General features: G+C 42.6%; 1 protein-coding gene across 1 annotated transcript; it reads right to left on the bottom strand.

The window, feature by feature from the left end:
* Positions 1-11,958: 11,958 nt before the first annotated feature.
* Positions 11,959-12,873, bottom strand: LOC147700873 (olfactory receptor 5V1-like). The gene has a single exon (XM_086929261.1). It carries the CDS (start codon positions 12,871-12,873, stop codon positions 11,959-11,961), a length of 915 nt encoding a protein of 304 aa, XP_086785387.1.
* Between the last annotated feature and the right edge of the window lie 4,448 nt (positions 12,874-17,321).

Genomic DNA, 17,321 nt, shown 5'->3' with positions numbered 1-17,321 from the left:
TAACGGGTGAGTTTCAATGGTTTTGTATGAGTGAAATGTCCAGCTAACTATAACATGTGTGAAACCTATGGTTTTTTCAGTGAATTTGTAAGGTTTTTTAAATGCTTATTCCTAACTATAATGTGGCTGAAACATACATTTTTTTCAGTGAATTTCTAAGGTTTTTTTAAATACAATTCCTAACTATAACGTGGCTGAAACCTATGGTTTTTTCAGAGAATTTGAAAGGTTTTGTAAATGATAATTTTTAAATGTATTAATTGTTATATTTTTTTATACTGATTTACTACTTTGTTTTAAACTATTTATTTTTAGATATTTTATTTCTTAAATTGCATTACATATTTTTAATATACATTGAAAAAAATGTTTTAAAAAATATTGAAATTGAAATATTTGTTTTTTTATTTTATATATTTTTTAATGTATATATATTTTATATAGCAGGCTATGATATCCTATGGAAGGAAATTCAAGTTACTGTAAGTACGGTTAGAATTACTTTTCAGAATCAGTAGTGGGCTGACTAGCCCACTAGGTACCTCCAGTAAGCACGACAGAGCTTCGTTGCAGAGAGGTGTAAAAAAGGCTGTGGCCTCTGAACACCTGTCTGTAACAGCTCCCTGGCGCATACTGGAGATGCCTGTTAGGCTATTTGGCCCTCAGGGACCCTCAGAATTGAAAGAGAATTAATTCCCCAAATAAAAACGCACCACAGGCGCGTTTGCACGCTGATGAAGGAAGGGGGCGTGGCCTGAGGTGACATGTCTGCAAACACGCCCTGTGGCGCTTTTTAAGTTAGAGAATTAATTCTTCTTCATTCCTGAGGTCCCCTGTGGGCCTACTAGCCTCCAGTACCTCCAGGTACCTCCAGTATGCGCCAGGGAGCTGCGTTGCAGAGAGGTGTTCAGAGGCCAAGCCCCTTTTTACAACACTTTGCAACACAGCTCCGTGGCGCTTACTGGAGGTACCTGGTGGGCTAGTTGGCCCCTAGGGGACCTCTGGATTGAATAGGAATTAATTCCCCAACTTAAAATGCGCCACAGGGCGTGTTTGCACACAAATCACATCAAGCCCCGACTCCCACCTTCACCACTGTGCAAACGCGCCCTGTGGCACATTCTAAGTTGGGGAATTACGTCCCCTTGAATACTGGGGGTCCCTGGGGGCCAACTAGCCCACCAGGAACCTCCAGTATGCACCAGAGGGCTGCGTTGCAGAGAGGTGTAAAAAGGGGCATGGCCTCTTTACACGTCTCTGCAACGCAGCCCCCTGGCGCATACTGGAGGTTCCTGGTGGGCTAGTTGTCCCCCAGGGACCCTCAGTATTGAAGGGGAATTCGTTCACACTCTGCAAACGTGCCAGGGGGCGTGTTTGCAGAGTGGTGCAATTCGTCACCTCAAGCCCCGCCCCCTACCTTCACCACTGTGCAAACGCACCATGTGGCTTGTTCTAAATTGGGGGGATTTAGTCCCCTTGAATACTGGGGGTCCCTAGTGCCCAACTAGCCCACCAGGAACCTCCACTCGGCCCCAGGTGGCTGCGTTGCAGAGAAGTGCAAAATGGGGCGTGGCCTCATTACTCCTCTATGCAACGCAGCCCCCTGGCGTATACTGGAGCTTCCTGATGGGTTACTTGACCCCCAGGGACCCCCAGTATTCAAGGGCACTTACTTCCCCCTCTGTAAAAGTGCCAGAGGGGGCGTTTGCAGAGTGGTGCAGGGAGGGGGCGTGGCCACCACAAGGCTCCAGGAAGGGGGGCCGCGCAGCCCCCTCCCAACATTTAAAAGCCCCCGGGGTGGTGGTTCCTGGGGCTTGGGGGTCTGTCACAGACCCCCAATTTAAAAATGGAGTGCTTCGGGTATGTGGCAGTCCCCGGGGCATGCGGGGGGGCTTGAGCCCCCACACAGGTTTTTTTTTTTTAAAGAAGCCCTGGGGTCGTGGTCCCCGGGGCTGGGGGGTCAGTGAGCCCCCCGCATATGTAATGTTTAAGCCCCGGGGGGTGGCGGTCCCCTGGACTGGGGAGCCCCTCTGGGCCCCCCATAATAATAAACAACATTGCCCTTGGGATTCAGCCTGCCCTGGGGGCTAATTACAAATGAAGCAGGCATCAGGTTTTTTTTTCTGCGGGATACGCATACCCTACGTGTAGCCCGCCATGAGAAGGCATAGGGGGTCAGGGTGTTTCTACCCTTCCCCCTCATGATGTCATGAGTGATGTCACTGACCATGTCATGAGTGATGTAATGTGTGACGTCAACAGCAGTGCATTGCACGCGCAAGTTATAGTGAGTCCAACTGACTATAACGTGGGAATTTCAATGGTTTTAAGTCAGTAAAATTTAAAGCTAACTATAACTGGTGTGAAACCTATGGTTTTTTCAGTGAATTTATTAGGTTTTTTAAATGCTAATTCCTAACTATAACTGGTGTGAAACCTATGTTTTTTTCTGTGAATTTCAAAGGTTTTTTAAATGCTAATTCCTAACTATAAGTCTCAGTTTATAAGTAAGACTGTTAGCGCTCTAGTTGTTCTTTAGAACACTCTGGGACATTCTGTCATTGGGCTATATTTGGGCTACATCTGGCTGATATTTGGGCTACATTTGTTTCTTTTTGTCTCTGGTGGCCATCTTTGGGCTACATTGGGCTACATTTGGGCTCTAACATATATGTAGCCCAATATATATTTTTTCAAAGTTAATTTTCGTAAAAACCACTTGAGCAAATATCTTGAGACATAGCAAAGGCACATCGGGCTACCAGTCCCTACAATTTTGACAATTTTTTTTTTTGTATATCGTTTTTTAAAAAATAAAATTTGTTGCCTTGGAGCGCTCCTGGTGCGCGCCCCCGTGAGCGCCCCGGAAAGCGTAGTTTTATGAAGCGCCCCGGGGCGCACACCGGGGAGCGTCCCGTAAGCGCCAATATCGCGAACGAAAACATGATTGTGACGAATCGCGTAGCCGCGTCCGCGTGATACGCGCGGCGTAAGCGCACCCGGAAGCACTCGAGCGAATACGCTCGCGCAACGTAGGTGTCCGGCACGCTTATGCGACGTGCCCCTGGGCGCGCCCCGGGGCGCGTAGCGTAAGCGCGTCGGGTCATGTGACCTCAAAAGAACACTTTTGATTGGTTCAATACATTTTTTTTTCAAAAGGATGAAAGACCCCACCTTTTTTCCTTATTCTGACTTTGTCCTTTGACTTAGGAAGACCTGTTTGTGCCTCTTTGTACCTTTTTGATCTTTGTAATGGCTTCAGTAGCAGCAGCAGCTGGTGCATCTGCACCACCACCACCACCACAACCACCAAGAGGACCACCACAAGATATCATTGGTGGTCAACAAGAGGAGGAAGAGGAGGAGGAGGAGGAAGAAGGGAGGAGAACATGGCTTGAAGAACAAAATACCCCATACCAGCCAAGACCACACATTATATGGGAGTTTTTTTCGATCCCAGAGGGGAAGAAAAAAGTAAATGCAGCCAAGGTGACTTGCCTAATCTGTGGCATGGAACTTTCTAGGGGGAACCCTAATAAAAAATATTCATTTGGAAACAACACGATGATTCGCCACATGCAGCGCAAGCATCCAATAAACTATTATTCTGCTGCAGAGATGAGGGAACTGGCCAGCAACCCTCCCCAATCCACAAGCACCACCTCAAAAAGAAAGCAACCCACTCCGTCAGCACCAGAGGAAAGTGAGACGATGCCTTGCATTAAGCCACGATTTGCAGACTTTCAAATTATCTGTAAATATTGTGGGAAGACCATCTCCTACGGAGAACAGAGCGTAAAGCTCATCGTCCTTGCTGGGGACAACCACAAATGCCCCAATAAACCCTAATTATTTCTTTTCTTTTTTTTTTGCTCCAGTTGAGCCATTTTCAATTCTCTGTTTTTTCGTTTCTCCCCATGAAAAATACAAAAAATATATAAAACTGTTCAGAAAACCCCCAAAAAGTTTAAAATGTTCAAAAACAAATAAAAAAAACTATAAAACACCAAAAAGAAGAAAAAACACAGTTCTTTTTAGAACTACCTCCAATTTCTAAAAAAAGGCTACATTTTAAAAAAACTCTATTATTCATTTTTCCCCATGGGACGCTCCCCGGTCCGCTCCCCGGTGCGCGTACCGGGCGCTCCCCCCGCGCAAACCTAGGGGTTCAGGGGGGGTCTATCCCTGCCCCCTTATGGTCATTTCCCCATTTGATTTTTCCACCTCTTATGTCTCGATTTTACCAAGACACAAGATGGAGGCCGCTCCGAACTGTTTCGAATGTTTACAGACACCCGAGAGCCAATCAGCTTTCTGTGCGCAAGTCAAGTGGCGCGCCCGGAGCGCTCCCCGGTGCGCGTACCGGGGCGCTGCCATAGATATATATATTTTTTTTAACCTAAATTACTCAAAAACCACTGGAGCACATATCTTGAGACATAGCAAAGGCACATCGGGCTACCAGTCCCTACAATTTTGGCAAGTTTGGTGCAAATCTATTCAGCCGTTCGGGCTAAAAGTGAGTTTGACCGCCCTATGGAAATTAACATGGGGATCCCCCTTTTATCTCGGCCCCCGCTTGACGAATCCCCCCAAAACTTTCAAGGGAGGACCGGAGCTCCGCGAGGCAAATTTGAGGAGGTTTTCAGGCAGATTCGTCAACCGGCGCCAAAGTTATTCCAAATAGAATTTTGAGATTTTGCATTGAAAAAAATCCTAACTATAACTACCTACTGGCGACTACCAGTAGGTAATATATATATATATATATATATATATATATATACAGGTCCACAAACGTAGTAAAACTACGTGAATGCACTCCCCTTGGAAGATCCGGAATTAGGAAATGATTAGCAGAGTGCGCTTTTCCATTAATTCTTGTTTATTCACAGTGCAGCATCGTGACAGCTCATGGAAACAAAACCCAACGCGTTTCAGCGAGGAAACTCGCCTTGATCACGGGTAGTTTACACATCCAATGAACAACATTTAAATAAAGTTTCACCTGGTGAATACAACATAAACATAAACAAAGGACTCAAAGCTTGTGAATGCGGTGGCCATCTTAGAATGGAGTACACCCATTAGTCACATAATTCAGAAACATAGGTATATGATTCAGACGCACCAAATATACAAACTATATTGCCAAAATAAGCCTGTGTTGTCACATATATAACTTAATAGGTGAACAACTGGAGAGACAACTGCACTTTTATAAATTCAGTCAACATCATAACTGTAATTCCCTGAATTCACATAATTCAATTCCACCTTATAAGAGAATATGATAAGTCATAGCGTCATCCATGACGCTATGACTTATCATATTCTCTTATAAGGTGGAATTGAATTATGTGAATTCAGGGAATTACAGTTATGATGTTGACTGAATTTATAAAAGTGCAGTTGTCTCTCCAGCTGTTCACCTATTAAGTTATATATGTGACAACACAGGCTTATTTTGGCAATATAGTTTGTATATTTGGTGCGTCTGAATCATATACCTATGTTTCTGAATTATGTGACTAATGGGTGTACTCCATTCTAAGATGGCCACCGCATTCACAAGCTTTGAGTCCTTTGTTTATGTTTATGTTGTATTCACCAGGTGAAACTTTATTTAAATGTTGTTCATTGGATGTGTAAACTACCCGTGATCAAGGCGAGTTTCCTCGCTGAAACGCGTTGGGTTTTGTTTCCATGAGCTGTCACGATGCTGCACTGTGAATAAACAAGAATTAATGGAAAAGCGCACTCTGCTAATCATTTCCTAATTCCGGATCTTCCAAGGGGAGTGCATTCACGTAGTTTTACTACGTTTGTGGACCTGTATATTACAAAGGGGGACCTTTGCCCCTTTATGCACCGCTGTCACGGTGTCCCGGCGTTACAAAGGAGGTGGATTTAAATTTGTGAAATCGCTGGTTGACCGCGTTTCTACTTGTTGCCATAACGGAGGAGCTGTCTATCCTGGCGTGATACAAGACGGTACACGGAAACGGGATCTGCAGAAACGACTCACCGGGAGCCTGGGAATTGCGAGGTGGATGTGCCTGATTTCGCCGGCAGCTCCGTGACGGGTGAGTCAGTTTCCCTGTCATTTCCCGCTCGTGCCGCCGTTGCAAGCACTAAGACTATCGATGCAAACTCTTTAAAGCACACGCCTGTATATTATTGTGGAAGGCGGTGCGCATTGCTCCGACGTATTTTCGGAACGTTCCGACCCTGGCACTGAAAACGAAACGCGACTTCCCCACGCCAACCCGCCAGTAGAGCTACATTCTGGGGGTAACGGCGAGGGACCTTGGAAGGGAATTATAAAACGCAGTTGATATCAGTGCGCATTTCCATACGTACAGACAAGAACGTATGCAAGCAGGAGGGGAGATCCCCACGTGAGTTCAAATCATGGAAGATGATGCAGAGGCACGGAGAAGATTAAGGGCACAGTCCATGTTTGTTCATACAACTAATAGCGCTGCTAGTAAGGAGCCGGCACCATCTGGGCAAGGACTGGTTAACAAATACCAGAAACTTGAGAAGCTGATACGAAAGGAAATTTCTCGTTGGTGGGAGGCAATTACTCTGGAAAAGTATCAAGAGGAGAAGAGGATTCCAAGAGGATTGCGCATCCTAATAGCTCCATCACACGAAGAGCCAGACGTGGAACTAGCAGAAGAATGGGCTGATAACTTAATGGACTGTTCTAATCGCATGTTATCCATCCTGATTAAACATGCATGGAAGGACAGAATGTCATTGTTGAAGCTGATTGCGGATCTCAAGGATGAACTAATGAAGGAGGATACAACGGAGGGTTTCACGAAGAAAATGGAAGAAATTAACAAAAAGATGGCAAAACACGAGGACGAAATCGTGGCAAAAAAAGAAAGGAAATTTTTACGTGATAAAATTGATTATCAACAAGGACGCATATTTACATTCAGTCGTAAATATGACAACTTACAGAGGAAGGGGGTACAAGCCGACATCGATGCTGTTGGGGCTGGAGCACCTGTCTCGGAGGAGGAAGTGGTGGAGAGTGACGTCTCAGAGGACGGTCAACTACTGGCACCCAAAGAGGCACCGAAAAACACAAACAAGGCTTCCCATTTTCGGGTGGAATTCAAAATGATGAACCAAACTACGCAGCAACAAAACTGGCAAATAGACAGGGGCCGGGGACAAGGAAGAGGATTCAGAGGAAAAGGCAGAGGAAGAGGCAAACCTGGAGAGAGTACAACAAAGAGCAACGGCCAGCCAGGAGGGGCGGCTGGAACAAGTGGATCAACAACAACCCCAGTGGGAGTGGAAACACGGGGTCAAAAGAAAACACGAGGAAAATGAACCAACGCAATGTGGTAAACCTTTCATCTCATATCCTAACTAAAGTAGAATATGATGTTTTACAATTTGGCTTATCCTTTTGCCCCTCGGCAAATTTTAACTATTCGCAGGAACGAATAGATTTGTTTAAATTCACTAGGAAGCTACGTTTACACAAGTGGAACAAACTCAAAGTGAAAAATACAACAATGATTGCTTCAAACATTGAACCAGCTAGTGAAACTATTGGTGAAATAGAGTCACTAATTGCTATGAAGGACTTGGAGTTTGGTACACCTGTGAACACCCCTAATAATGCTACCTCCTTGGGTTATAGAACAGATCTGAATTGTCCAAATCATTTCAAATCTAAGTCAACCTTTAATCCAACCATACCTGCCTGTAGCATTGACACCTTTGAAACCCTTGTCATTAATGATCTTAAAAACTTGGCTAAAAATAAATGCTGGTTCAAAGACAATCTGAGTAAAGCAGAAAGAGTAGCTATAAGATCTCTGGAAGAGGACCCCTCCATTGTCATTCGTCAATCTGACAAAGGGGGAAATGTGGTTATGATGAATGTTAATGATTACATTAATGAGGGTAACAGACAACTTAATGTAAAAGAATGTTATGAAATCTCGTCTTTACAACAGATTGAAACAAGCAATAACAAATATTTTGAAATGTTAACTAACTGGCGGACAAATGGGATCATCGAATGGGATGAGTACTCATTTTTGTTAAACAGACATCCGAAAGTAGCAGTTTTATATTTACTGCCTAAACTACACAAAGACCCAAAAAATCCCCCTGGCAGGCCAATAGTATCTTCGATTGGTTCCCTAACGGAGAACACGTCAAGATACATTGACCATTTTCTGAGACCTTTTGTTGAGAATGTACCTTCGTACTTGAAGGATAGTAGGGATTTTATCAACAAAATCACCAACTTTGACTGGCAGGATGGCTATCTTCTTGTCTCATTAGACGTGTGCAGTTTGTATACGTCTATTAGACATGAGGATGGCATTGGAGCATGTTGGAAATTTTTGTGCACCAGGTCCATTTCTTATCTGAGTCATTCTGAGATGATAATCCAAATGATCAGATTTTGTCTGGAACACAACTTTTTCGTCTTCAACGATGTCTATTTCAGACAACGTCAGGGGACAGCGATGGGAACTTGTTTTGCTCCCAGTTTTGCTAATCTCTTTATGGCAGACTGGGAGCAGCAAGTAGAGAGGACTCATCCAATGTACCGGGGCCATGTGAAAATGTGGCTACGGTACATTGATGATCTCTTCATCATCTGGGATGGTACAAAGAGTGAAGCTGAAAAGTTTGTGGCTGACTTGAATGATAACGATCTTAATGTCAGACTAGAGGGTCACATGGACACCCTGAGTATGGTGTTTCTGGACCTACAGGTTAAGGTTCTGAACGGTAGACTTAAGACCTCCTTATACCGGAAGGAAACGGCGGGTAACACGTTGTTACACGCAGACAGTGGCCATCCTAAAGCCTTGGTCAAGAGCATCCCATTTGGTGAATTCCTCCGGGCTCGGAGAAATTGTAGCACGGATGAGGATTTCATGAGTGAAAGCATGAACATGAGGAAGCGCTTTGTTGAAAGGGGATATCAATCCTCAATCATAGATGCTGCTTTCAAGAAGGCCAGTGCTGTCAGCCACCAATCCCTGCTCACGTCCAATATATGTCCTGAAACTACTAAAACAACTGAGATAGTTAGGCATATTTCCACCTACCATTCTAAGTCATGGCAAGTATTTAAGACCTTCAAACGCCATTGGAATGTATTGAGAACTGAACCCACTCTGATTGAAGTACTAGGTGAAAATCCCAGCATGACATACAGGAAAGCTCATTCCCTGAAGGACAAACTGAGCAAAAATGAGGTAAGCATGATCACAAATAAATCCAGTGATATTAAGGGCTTCTTTACCTGCATGAAATGTAAGGCCTGTAGGTACAGTCAAAACATCAAAAAAGTCTTTTTTCCTGTAGAGGCGGTTGAGAAACCAATCAGTAAACATCTAACATGCCTATCTGAATACTGTGTGTATGTTTTGTCATGCCCATGCGCCAGAAAATATGTAGGGAGCACAATGTTCCCTGCTAAGAAACGTGTTCTTGAACACATGAGATCCATTGAGAACAAGGATCAAACTTCGCCCATCGCACGTCATTTCGAAGAACAACACAAGAGCAACAGGAATTTGCTCAAGTTCTTCGTTATTGACAAGCTCCCTGCCATGAAGAGAGGTGGAGACAAGATCCGTAGGTTAAGGCAAATGGAGAACAGGTATATAATTGAGCTCGACACCCTGATCCCCAGAGGTTTAAATTCGGAGGAGGAAATGAAATGGCATCTAGGGGATGGTTGAGTAATGTGAACTGGTACTGATTACCTATCTCTTTGCCTGAGCATATGAATATTAATGCAACTGTATTTTTAGCCCTTAGCTTTGTGAGTGCCTTCTGCTGATTTTAATCTATTTTTGTATATGTAATTTTGTTTCATCACTGTCACTCACTTACTCTAAAACTCTTGGCTTTAACCATTAGTCACTGCGACTGCATGAAATAGATGACATAGATTCTGACCTGCACCTCTTTTCTGTTTATAGGTACTGACTGGGTATGATGCACAATGAGAGACATCCATCTAAGCCGTTTTCGACTTGGATTGACACGAATGCCTGCTTTAAACGTATAAACTCACTTGGGATTCTATATGTAATATGTAAGGCACTGTATATATTGGGCACCTTTCGGCTAATTCAACTATGAAACTGGATAGCGGAATTATTCTATGAAGTCATTGACAGTCAAATAGAGACTTGCTATGCATGTTGGTAGATTAAGAATTCCAATTTGGATTAAATATATAACCTCACTGGGGGTTTACATGTGATCCATGACGCTATGACTTATCATATTCTCTTATAAGGTGGAATTGAATTATGTGAATTCAGGGAATTACAGTTATGATGTTGACTGAATTTATAAAAGTGCAGTTGTCTCTCCAGTTGTTCACCTATTAAGTTATATATGTGACAACACAGGCTTATTTTGGCAATATAGTTTGTATATTTGGTGCGTCTGAATCATATACCTATGTTTCTGAATTATGTGACTAATGGGTGTACTCCATTCTAAGATGGCCACCGCATTCACAAGCTTTGAGTCCTTTGTTTATGTTTATGTTGTATTCACCAGGTGAAACTTTATTTAAATGTTGTTCATTGGATGTGTAAACTACCCGTGATCAAGGCGAGTTTCCTCGCTGAAACGCGTTGGGTTTTGTTTCCATGAGCTGTCACGATGCTGCACTGTGAATAAACAAGAATTAATGGAAAAGCGCACTCTGCTAATCATTTCCTAATTCCGGATCTTCCAAGGGGAGTGCATTCACGTAGTTTTACTACGTTTGTGGACCTGTATATTACAAAGGGGGACCTTTGCCCCTTTATGCACCGCTGTCACGGTGTCCCGGCGTTACAAAGGAGGTGGATTTAAATATATATATATATATATATATACTGTAAATGTTTCTTATCGTGCGAATGCCATGGGAACGCCATGGACTTTTCACACGGTGGGAACAACCATTACCACAATATGAAGATGCGCTGAGCACTTATTATAAAATCCTTTGCAACCAGACGCTTGAGATCTTGATAATTTGATGACTTATAGGAAGCAATATCCATTACAGAGCAAAGGAAAATATAGACTATTGTGATGTCCTGATGAAGTATTGTTTTAATATAAAACAGACAAAACACGTGTTGGCAAGGCAAGGAGTTGTCTTGATGGCAAGAAGCTCTATTAATGACAAGGAGCCTTATTGACAAATGGCAATGTGAAAAGCCTGGATGTTCGAATAAAGGACAGTAGATATCATAAATATAACAATTTCTTGACTTATTGAGTGCTCGGAGATTCCAATGAAACATTGAGGAGAAGTTTCCTTTTCCCATGGATGATGATTGGTGGCTGTCCCTCCTTCTAAGCACCGACCAAAGTATATGGACATTGAGATATTTACAACATTACTTTGTACCAGTATTGTGTGTGCGTCGATTCTCCCAGCCACCACCCTATTTTGTATTTGCTTTGAATATGTGTTATTATGTAGAAAAGAACCAATGTACAAAATAAGAATGAAACACTAATATTATTACTTAAGCAATTAATTATCATGAAAAATAAAGTGCATGGTGTACGAAATATAACTGCATAAGCTAGAGAGGTTCCCATATTTCATTGATAAACAAAAACTTAAAATTGCAATAGATCACGTTAAAGATCAGAAACTAAGCATAGCAATAATTAGTCAAGGAATTAAAACAACACAAAACATCAAGACAAAAGACCAAAAAAACTATTAGGAAGATGTTCCTCCAAAATAATCATAGAATTTATTAAACACATGAACTGTGAAGACACAATTGCATTTTCAAGATTAATTTATAATATTATAGAGTTGTCCTGAGCAATCCTTGAGGATTATTATAGGATGTTGTGTTCTGTCCTATATATTTGTGAACCATAAGAAACAAATTGCGCTACTTAGTTTCTCATTAACTATGTGGTAATCTATTTCTTCCTCAGGGTGTTTTTAAACTCTTTATTTTTCAGACTGTATATAATGGGGTTACATAGAGGGGTTAAAGCCACATACGACAAGGACGCAAGTTTGTTTTCTTTCATTGTAAATGTTGATGTTGGACGCATGTATGTAGAAATGATACCAACATAGAATAAAAGGACCACAGTGAGGTGAGAAGCACATGTTGAAAATGTCTTGCGTCTCCCTTCTGTAGACTTGATTTGCAGGATTGTTGAGATGATATTGATGTAAGATATTATAGTTAAAACTAAAGGTATCATTCCGATTACAATACCAATGAGGTAACTCATTCCCTCAATAGCACGAGTGCTGCTACAAGAAAGTTTCAGTACAGCTGCTACATCACAGAAGAAGTGGTTGATTGTGTGAGAACCACAGAAGTAAAGTCTAGACAGTAGCACAGTGTGTGGTACTGAGTCTATGATGCCAGTCATCCAGGTTCCCACAGCCAGTCTGGTGCACATGGCTTCATTCATGATGGTCATGTACCGTAAGGGATTGCAGATGGCCACGTACCGATCATACGCCATGACTCCTAGAAGTAGGAATTCTGTAGACACCATAGCCATGAAAAAATACATCTGCATTAGGCATCCACTAAAAGAAATTAGTGCTCGCGAAAGAAAAAACTGTACAAGCATTTTGGGGAAAATTATTGTAGTGTAAGTAATATCCAGGAAGGCTAAGTTTGTAACAAAAAAATACATTGGTGTGTGCAGTCGTTTGTTGGAATAGACAATTGCCATGATGAGACAGTTTCCCACCAGTGTTGACATGTAAATTAGCAAAAAGGCAAAAAAAAGCGGAAGTTGAAGATGTGGATAATCACCAAAACCAATGATGATAAACTCGTTCACAGTAGTTTGGTTTTCTTCTTCCATTTATCCAACTGTCCAGTTACTCTGTTTTGGGATACAAAACCTGTCAGTAAATAAAAAAGCATGTTTAATTAATATAGAACATGCATAGTGATGGGTAGGAGAAGAGATATTGATAGTCGGCGGTTATAAGTGTTTTATTTCTAATTAGATTAAAAAAAATTATCAACACATAAATATACAGCAAAATGATCATTCTAATGCATTTGTCTTTATTATGGTTTCTCATATTTTTATGGTGGGAATGATTAGTCTTAATTTAAATATATTCCTGATTAATCTGTGGGTTGTATATGTGATACATTCCATCTATTACGCATGCTACTCTTTCACAGACAAATCCATTCCTAAAACACAACATGGGTGTCAATGAGGAACCACAACTGGTAACACTGGCTCTATATTATTTGTTTTATTTCACAGGAAAGTTCAGTACGGTATAGATTGGATCTTGGGGCACAACAAGCAAAGGAAGTACGGCTTGACATACACTTGTCCACATAGCATTTTGCAAAAAACACATACAAGTGGTAGAGGGATTGCTTGCAAAAAGTCCAAACCATTGAAAATCTCTCTGGGTCACATTCTAACCCATCAGTATTCATCTCCTGTGCCACACTAGAAAGTGCCCGCCTAAAGCAAATCAGTACTGACCCGACTCCTCATGGGAACAGTCCATCTTGATGTAAACGTATGTTGTCACCTGAAACCATTCAACCAATGTACCTGTGATCAAGGCTCATTGCCAGAGCTGAAACACGTCAGCCTGGTGTCATTTCGTAGTGAAAATAAACATTTAAATATATTTTTTTTAAATATTGGTCACTTCATCATTGTATTTTGTTAAAATTATGTATGGCACACTGACATATTTTTTTTAATTTATTTGAATGTATAGTATTTGTTGAATCTGTTGTTTTGTTATACACTTGATCCATAGTGAGGCATGCTCTTTTATAAGGATAATTTTGCCGAAAACATTGATTCTTGAATAGGGATCTTCATGCTTTCCTACTTTGCTACCCCATCCCTTTTCTTAGTATTGGGGTATCTCCCTTGTTTTTTGCTATTTTTTGCTGGTTTTAGACCGGTGGTGGAGGAGGCGGCAGAGGTCGGGGTGGCCAGCAGGGACGCGACCAGCCACGCCCAAAAGACGGTAAAGGCAAGCAGGACGATTCTACACCGAAGAGACCCCAGTTTCAGAAAAAGAAAGTCGCTGCTTTAATAGCACACAGATATGCCACAGATAGTGAGAACGCAGCTTCGGAATCAGACATGGGCTCTGACCTTGCTGGACTGCGCGGCGGAGATAACTATAGTGCGAGAGGCCCTGCGCCCACTACTGAAGGTGACAGCGACTGATCGATATGTTGTTGTGGAGACAGCTGATACTGGGGTAGCTCCCTCTGACAGACTTTATGAAATAGTCCTATTCATTGAAGGTGACATTCATAGAAGGTGTATTTTGGGATACTCTTACGACTACCTATGACATTTTGTTAGCGGAGGCTGACTGGCCCCCACCTTTTGTGCTTGCGGCTCCGAGAGGGGAGGAGGTAATCTTCCCTAGTTTTGCGCTCACAGTCTCGAAGGAGCATGCGCTGAATTTTGCAGAAGAGTGGGCTAAAGCCCTTGCACCGGCTCTGTACCGTACACACTGTAAATGGGATAAATTTACCCCTCACCACGAAATTCCTTTGCGGTCTATGCCACAGCCTCAAACTCAATATCCCATAAAGCGTGAAGCTAAGGCTTCCGTGGTGGAAATCCTTGAAGAATTGGAATATCAAGGAGTGATTGAAACTTGTGTGTCACCAATGAATAACCCTCTTTTCACTGTACCGAAGCCTGAAGGTTCATATCGTTTGGTATTAGATTACCAGCATTTAAACTCGCATTGCCGTACCTGTGCAGTACAGAATACACGCGGTTCTGCTTTAGTGGATAGTCTGGTGCGTAAGCGGTTTAAGACCACGCTTGACATATCCAACGGTTTTTATGCCCACCATTTGCATGGTCTGAGTTCCCAATGGACCTCCTTTACTTGCGGCGGTGTCTAAAAACATTTCAAACGTTTACCAATGGGCTACAAATAGTCCTGGAGTGTTTGCTGCCTACATAGTCTCTCTCGTAGAGAGAGTTGACCCAGATGCTTGTTCTTATGTCGATGTTGCAAAAAACACAGTTGATGGACAGAATGTAGAACAATGTCATTCATTCACCCCAGTACAAGGACCTGGGACTAAATCCATCGTTTTTTTGCACTCCACACCACCCTGGGTTAGACACTGGCTATATGCAAATCAGCTCTGACCCTGTGCCTCATGGGAACAGTCCAGTCCAAACTACCAAGCCATGTCTTTCCCAGACCGGAATCAAGCATCCAAGGACTGGTTTCTGGCTATCAGCCTTCATCAGCCTGGATAGCTTGACTCCAGTGGTGTGGAGAGCCTGGGACTCACGTCTGAGTATACCCAGCACACTCGGGGTGAAAATTGCAAAAAACACAGTTGATGGTCAGAATGTAGAACAATGTCATACATTCACCCCAGTACAAGGATCTGGGCCTAAATCCATCGTTTTTTTGCACTCCACACCACCCTGGGTTAGACGCTGGCTATATGCAAATCAGCTCTGACCCTGTGCCTCATGGGAACAGTCCAGTCCGAACTACCAAGCCATGTCTTTCCCAGACCGGAATCAAGCATCCAAGGACCGGTTTCTGGCTATCAGCCTTCATCAGCCTGGATAGCTTGACTCCAGTGGTGTGGAGAGAACCAGATCACTCATTAATGTGTAGACACACCCAATTACATGGCTCTTGCAATCAGGAGTGGCCTAACTTAGCATGTGTTTTAAAAGGTACACCCGTGCCCGCTATTGTCCCCACTTTCACTTTGCTGGCGAATGGTAGTTATTTGCTTTTAAACAATGAGAATTGTTGTGGGTTATTGAAAGGCATTGCTTATGTAGTTACAGTCAGTGAGTGTGTGGTTTGCTGTAAGAATGCATTGTATCCACCCACGCATGGGAACCTGGATGTTTCCATCTGGCCGCGAATTCCAACCTTGAAGGCAGAGTTCAATAAAATGAGCCGAATAAGAGCCCTATTGTCACAAAAAGAAGTTGCTCTGACATCTGCTCGTGAAACATTTGTCCTTCACGTAGCTAACACCCACACAGAAGTGCATGCTTTATTAAATACTGACCTGCCATTACATTTCGGAGAGCTGGTTCACACTATCTTTAACGCGTCCTCCACTTCGGGACTGGTGCATTTTTTTAAAGTAGTGAGCAGTGGTCTTGTGACTTCTTTTCAAAAGATATTTGTAGTCATTCCTGCTTTCTTCCATTCTATATTTTCCAGCCTGTTTGGTGGATTTCCTGTTTTGCTGGTGTTAGCTGCGGGTTTTCTACTGATATTTTGTTTTATTAAAAATGGATGCTTGAATACTATGGTGCGCTGCCACTCACCACCTTAAGTGCAGCATATGGATTATTGTTTCGATTTTCCTATTTCACCTGTGTCCAGCCTGTCTTTCATTGCCTGAGCTGCGATTTCGATTGGGCCCTGGATTTGTGTCTCTGCAATGTGGTGTCTCCTGAAGTGGATTTTAATCACCTCATGAGCCCCTTAGTGGCTCACGAGTTGCTTTCTTCTGATGGAAGGATTATGGCCTTTGCAGCGATGCATGAATACTGGGTCGTTGGAATATATTCGCAGCGGCGCAAGATTTCTTGGCGCACACCTTCATTGAGAACCCGCCGAGCTGTCCTCTGATGGTACTAGAGGCTTCGGTAATTGAAGAGCATGTTTGTTCTTTCTCGCTGTTGAATTGGATGGCTGAGTTATTTTCTGATGATAACAGTGACTTCTTTCTGGAAGCAGTTGCTGCCTATTTGGCATATTCTACCTTGGGCTGAAGACTATCGAGGCCTTTAATGTCATGATATTTTTTTTTTCAAATACATTTTTTCTGAAAAATTCAGATGGATTTTTTTGGGGTCCCGGTCCTATTGACTTTAAGTCCGGCAAACACTAAATTGTCATGCTGGTGAGATTTTTTTTTTTTTGACTGACTTAAATTTTTTTTTCTCACCTACTCGAATTTGAACTGATGACTTCATTGAACTCTGCTTTTCATGATTGAGGCCCTTATCTTATCTTATCCGTGCTCGGATCAAGGGAGGGTGTCATATAGATATACGTTGCCTATATGCTGTGTTAAGTTAGCATGAGCTTATTAGGAGTTTAAACGCCATTTTTCCTTTCTGCTGCTTCTGCACACGACACTTAGCTGTTGCTTTAGCTTTGAGCCTAGTAGAATGTTTTGATTCATGCAAGAATAATATGATTGCCAATTGGGGGGTCAAGGCAATTTCATATGCCGATGACACCCAACTGGTGTTTCCGTATTCGGAAGTGTCGGAGGCGTCTTTTTCTAGTTTCA

This window comes from Lissotriton vulgaris, chromosome 7, assembly GCF_964263255.1.
Source record: "Lissotriton vulgaris chromosome 7, aLisVul1.2, whole genome shotgun sequence".
Lineage (NCBI taxonomy): Eukaryota > Metazoa > Chordata > Amphibia > Caudata > Salamandridae > Lissotriton > Lissotriton vulgaris.
The sequence above is the reverse complement of the archived record's forward strand: the minus strand, read 5'-3'. Positions and strand labels throughout refer to the sequence as shown.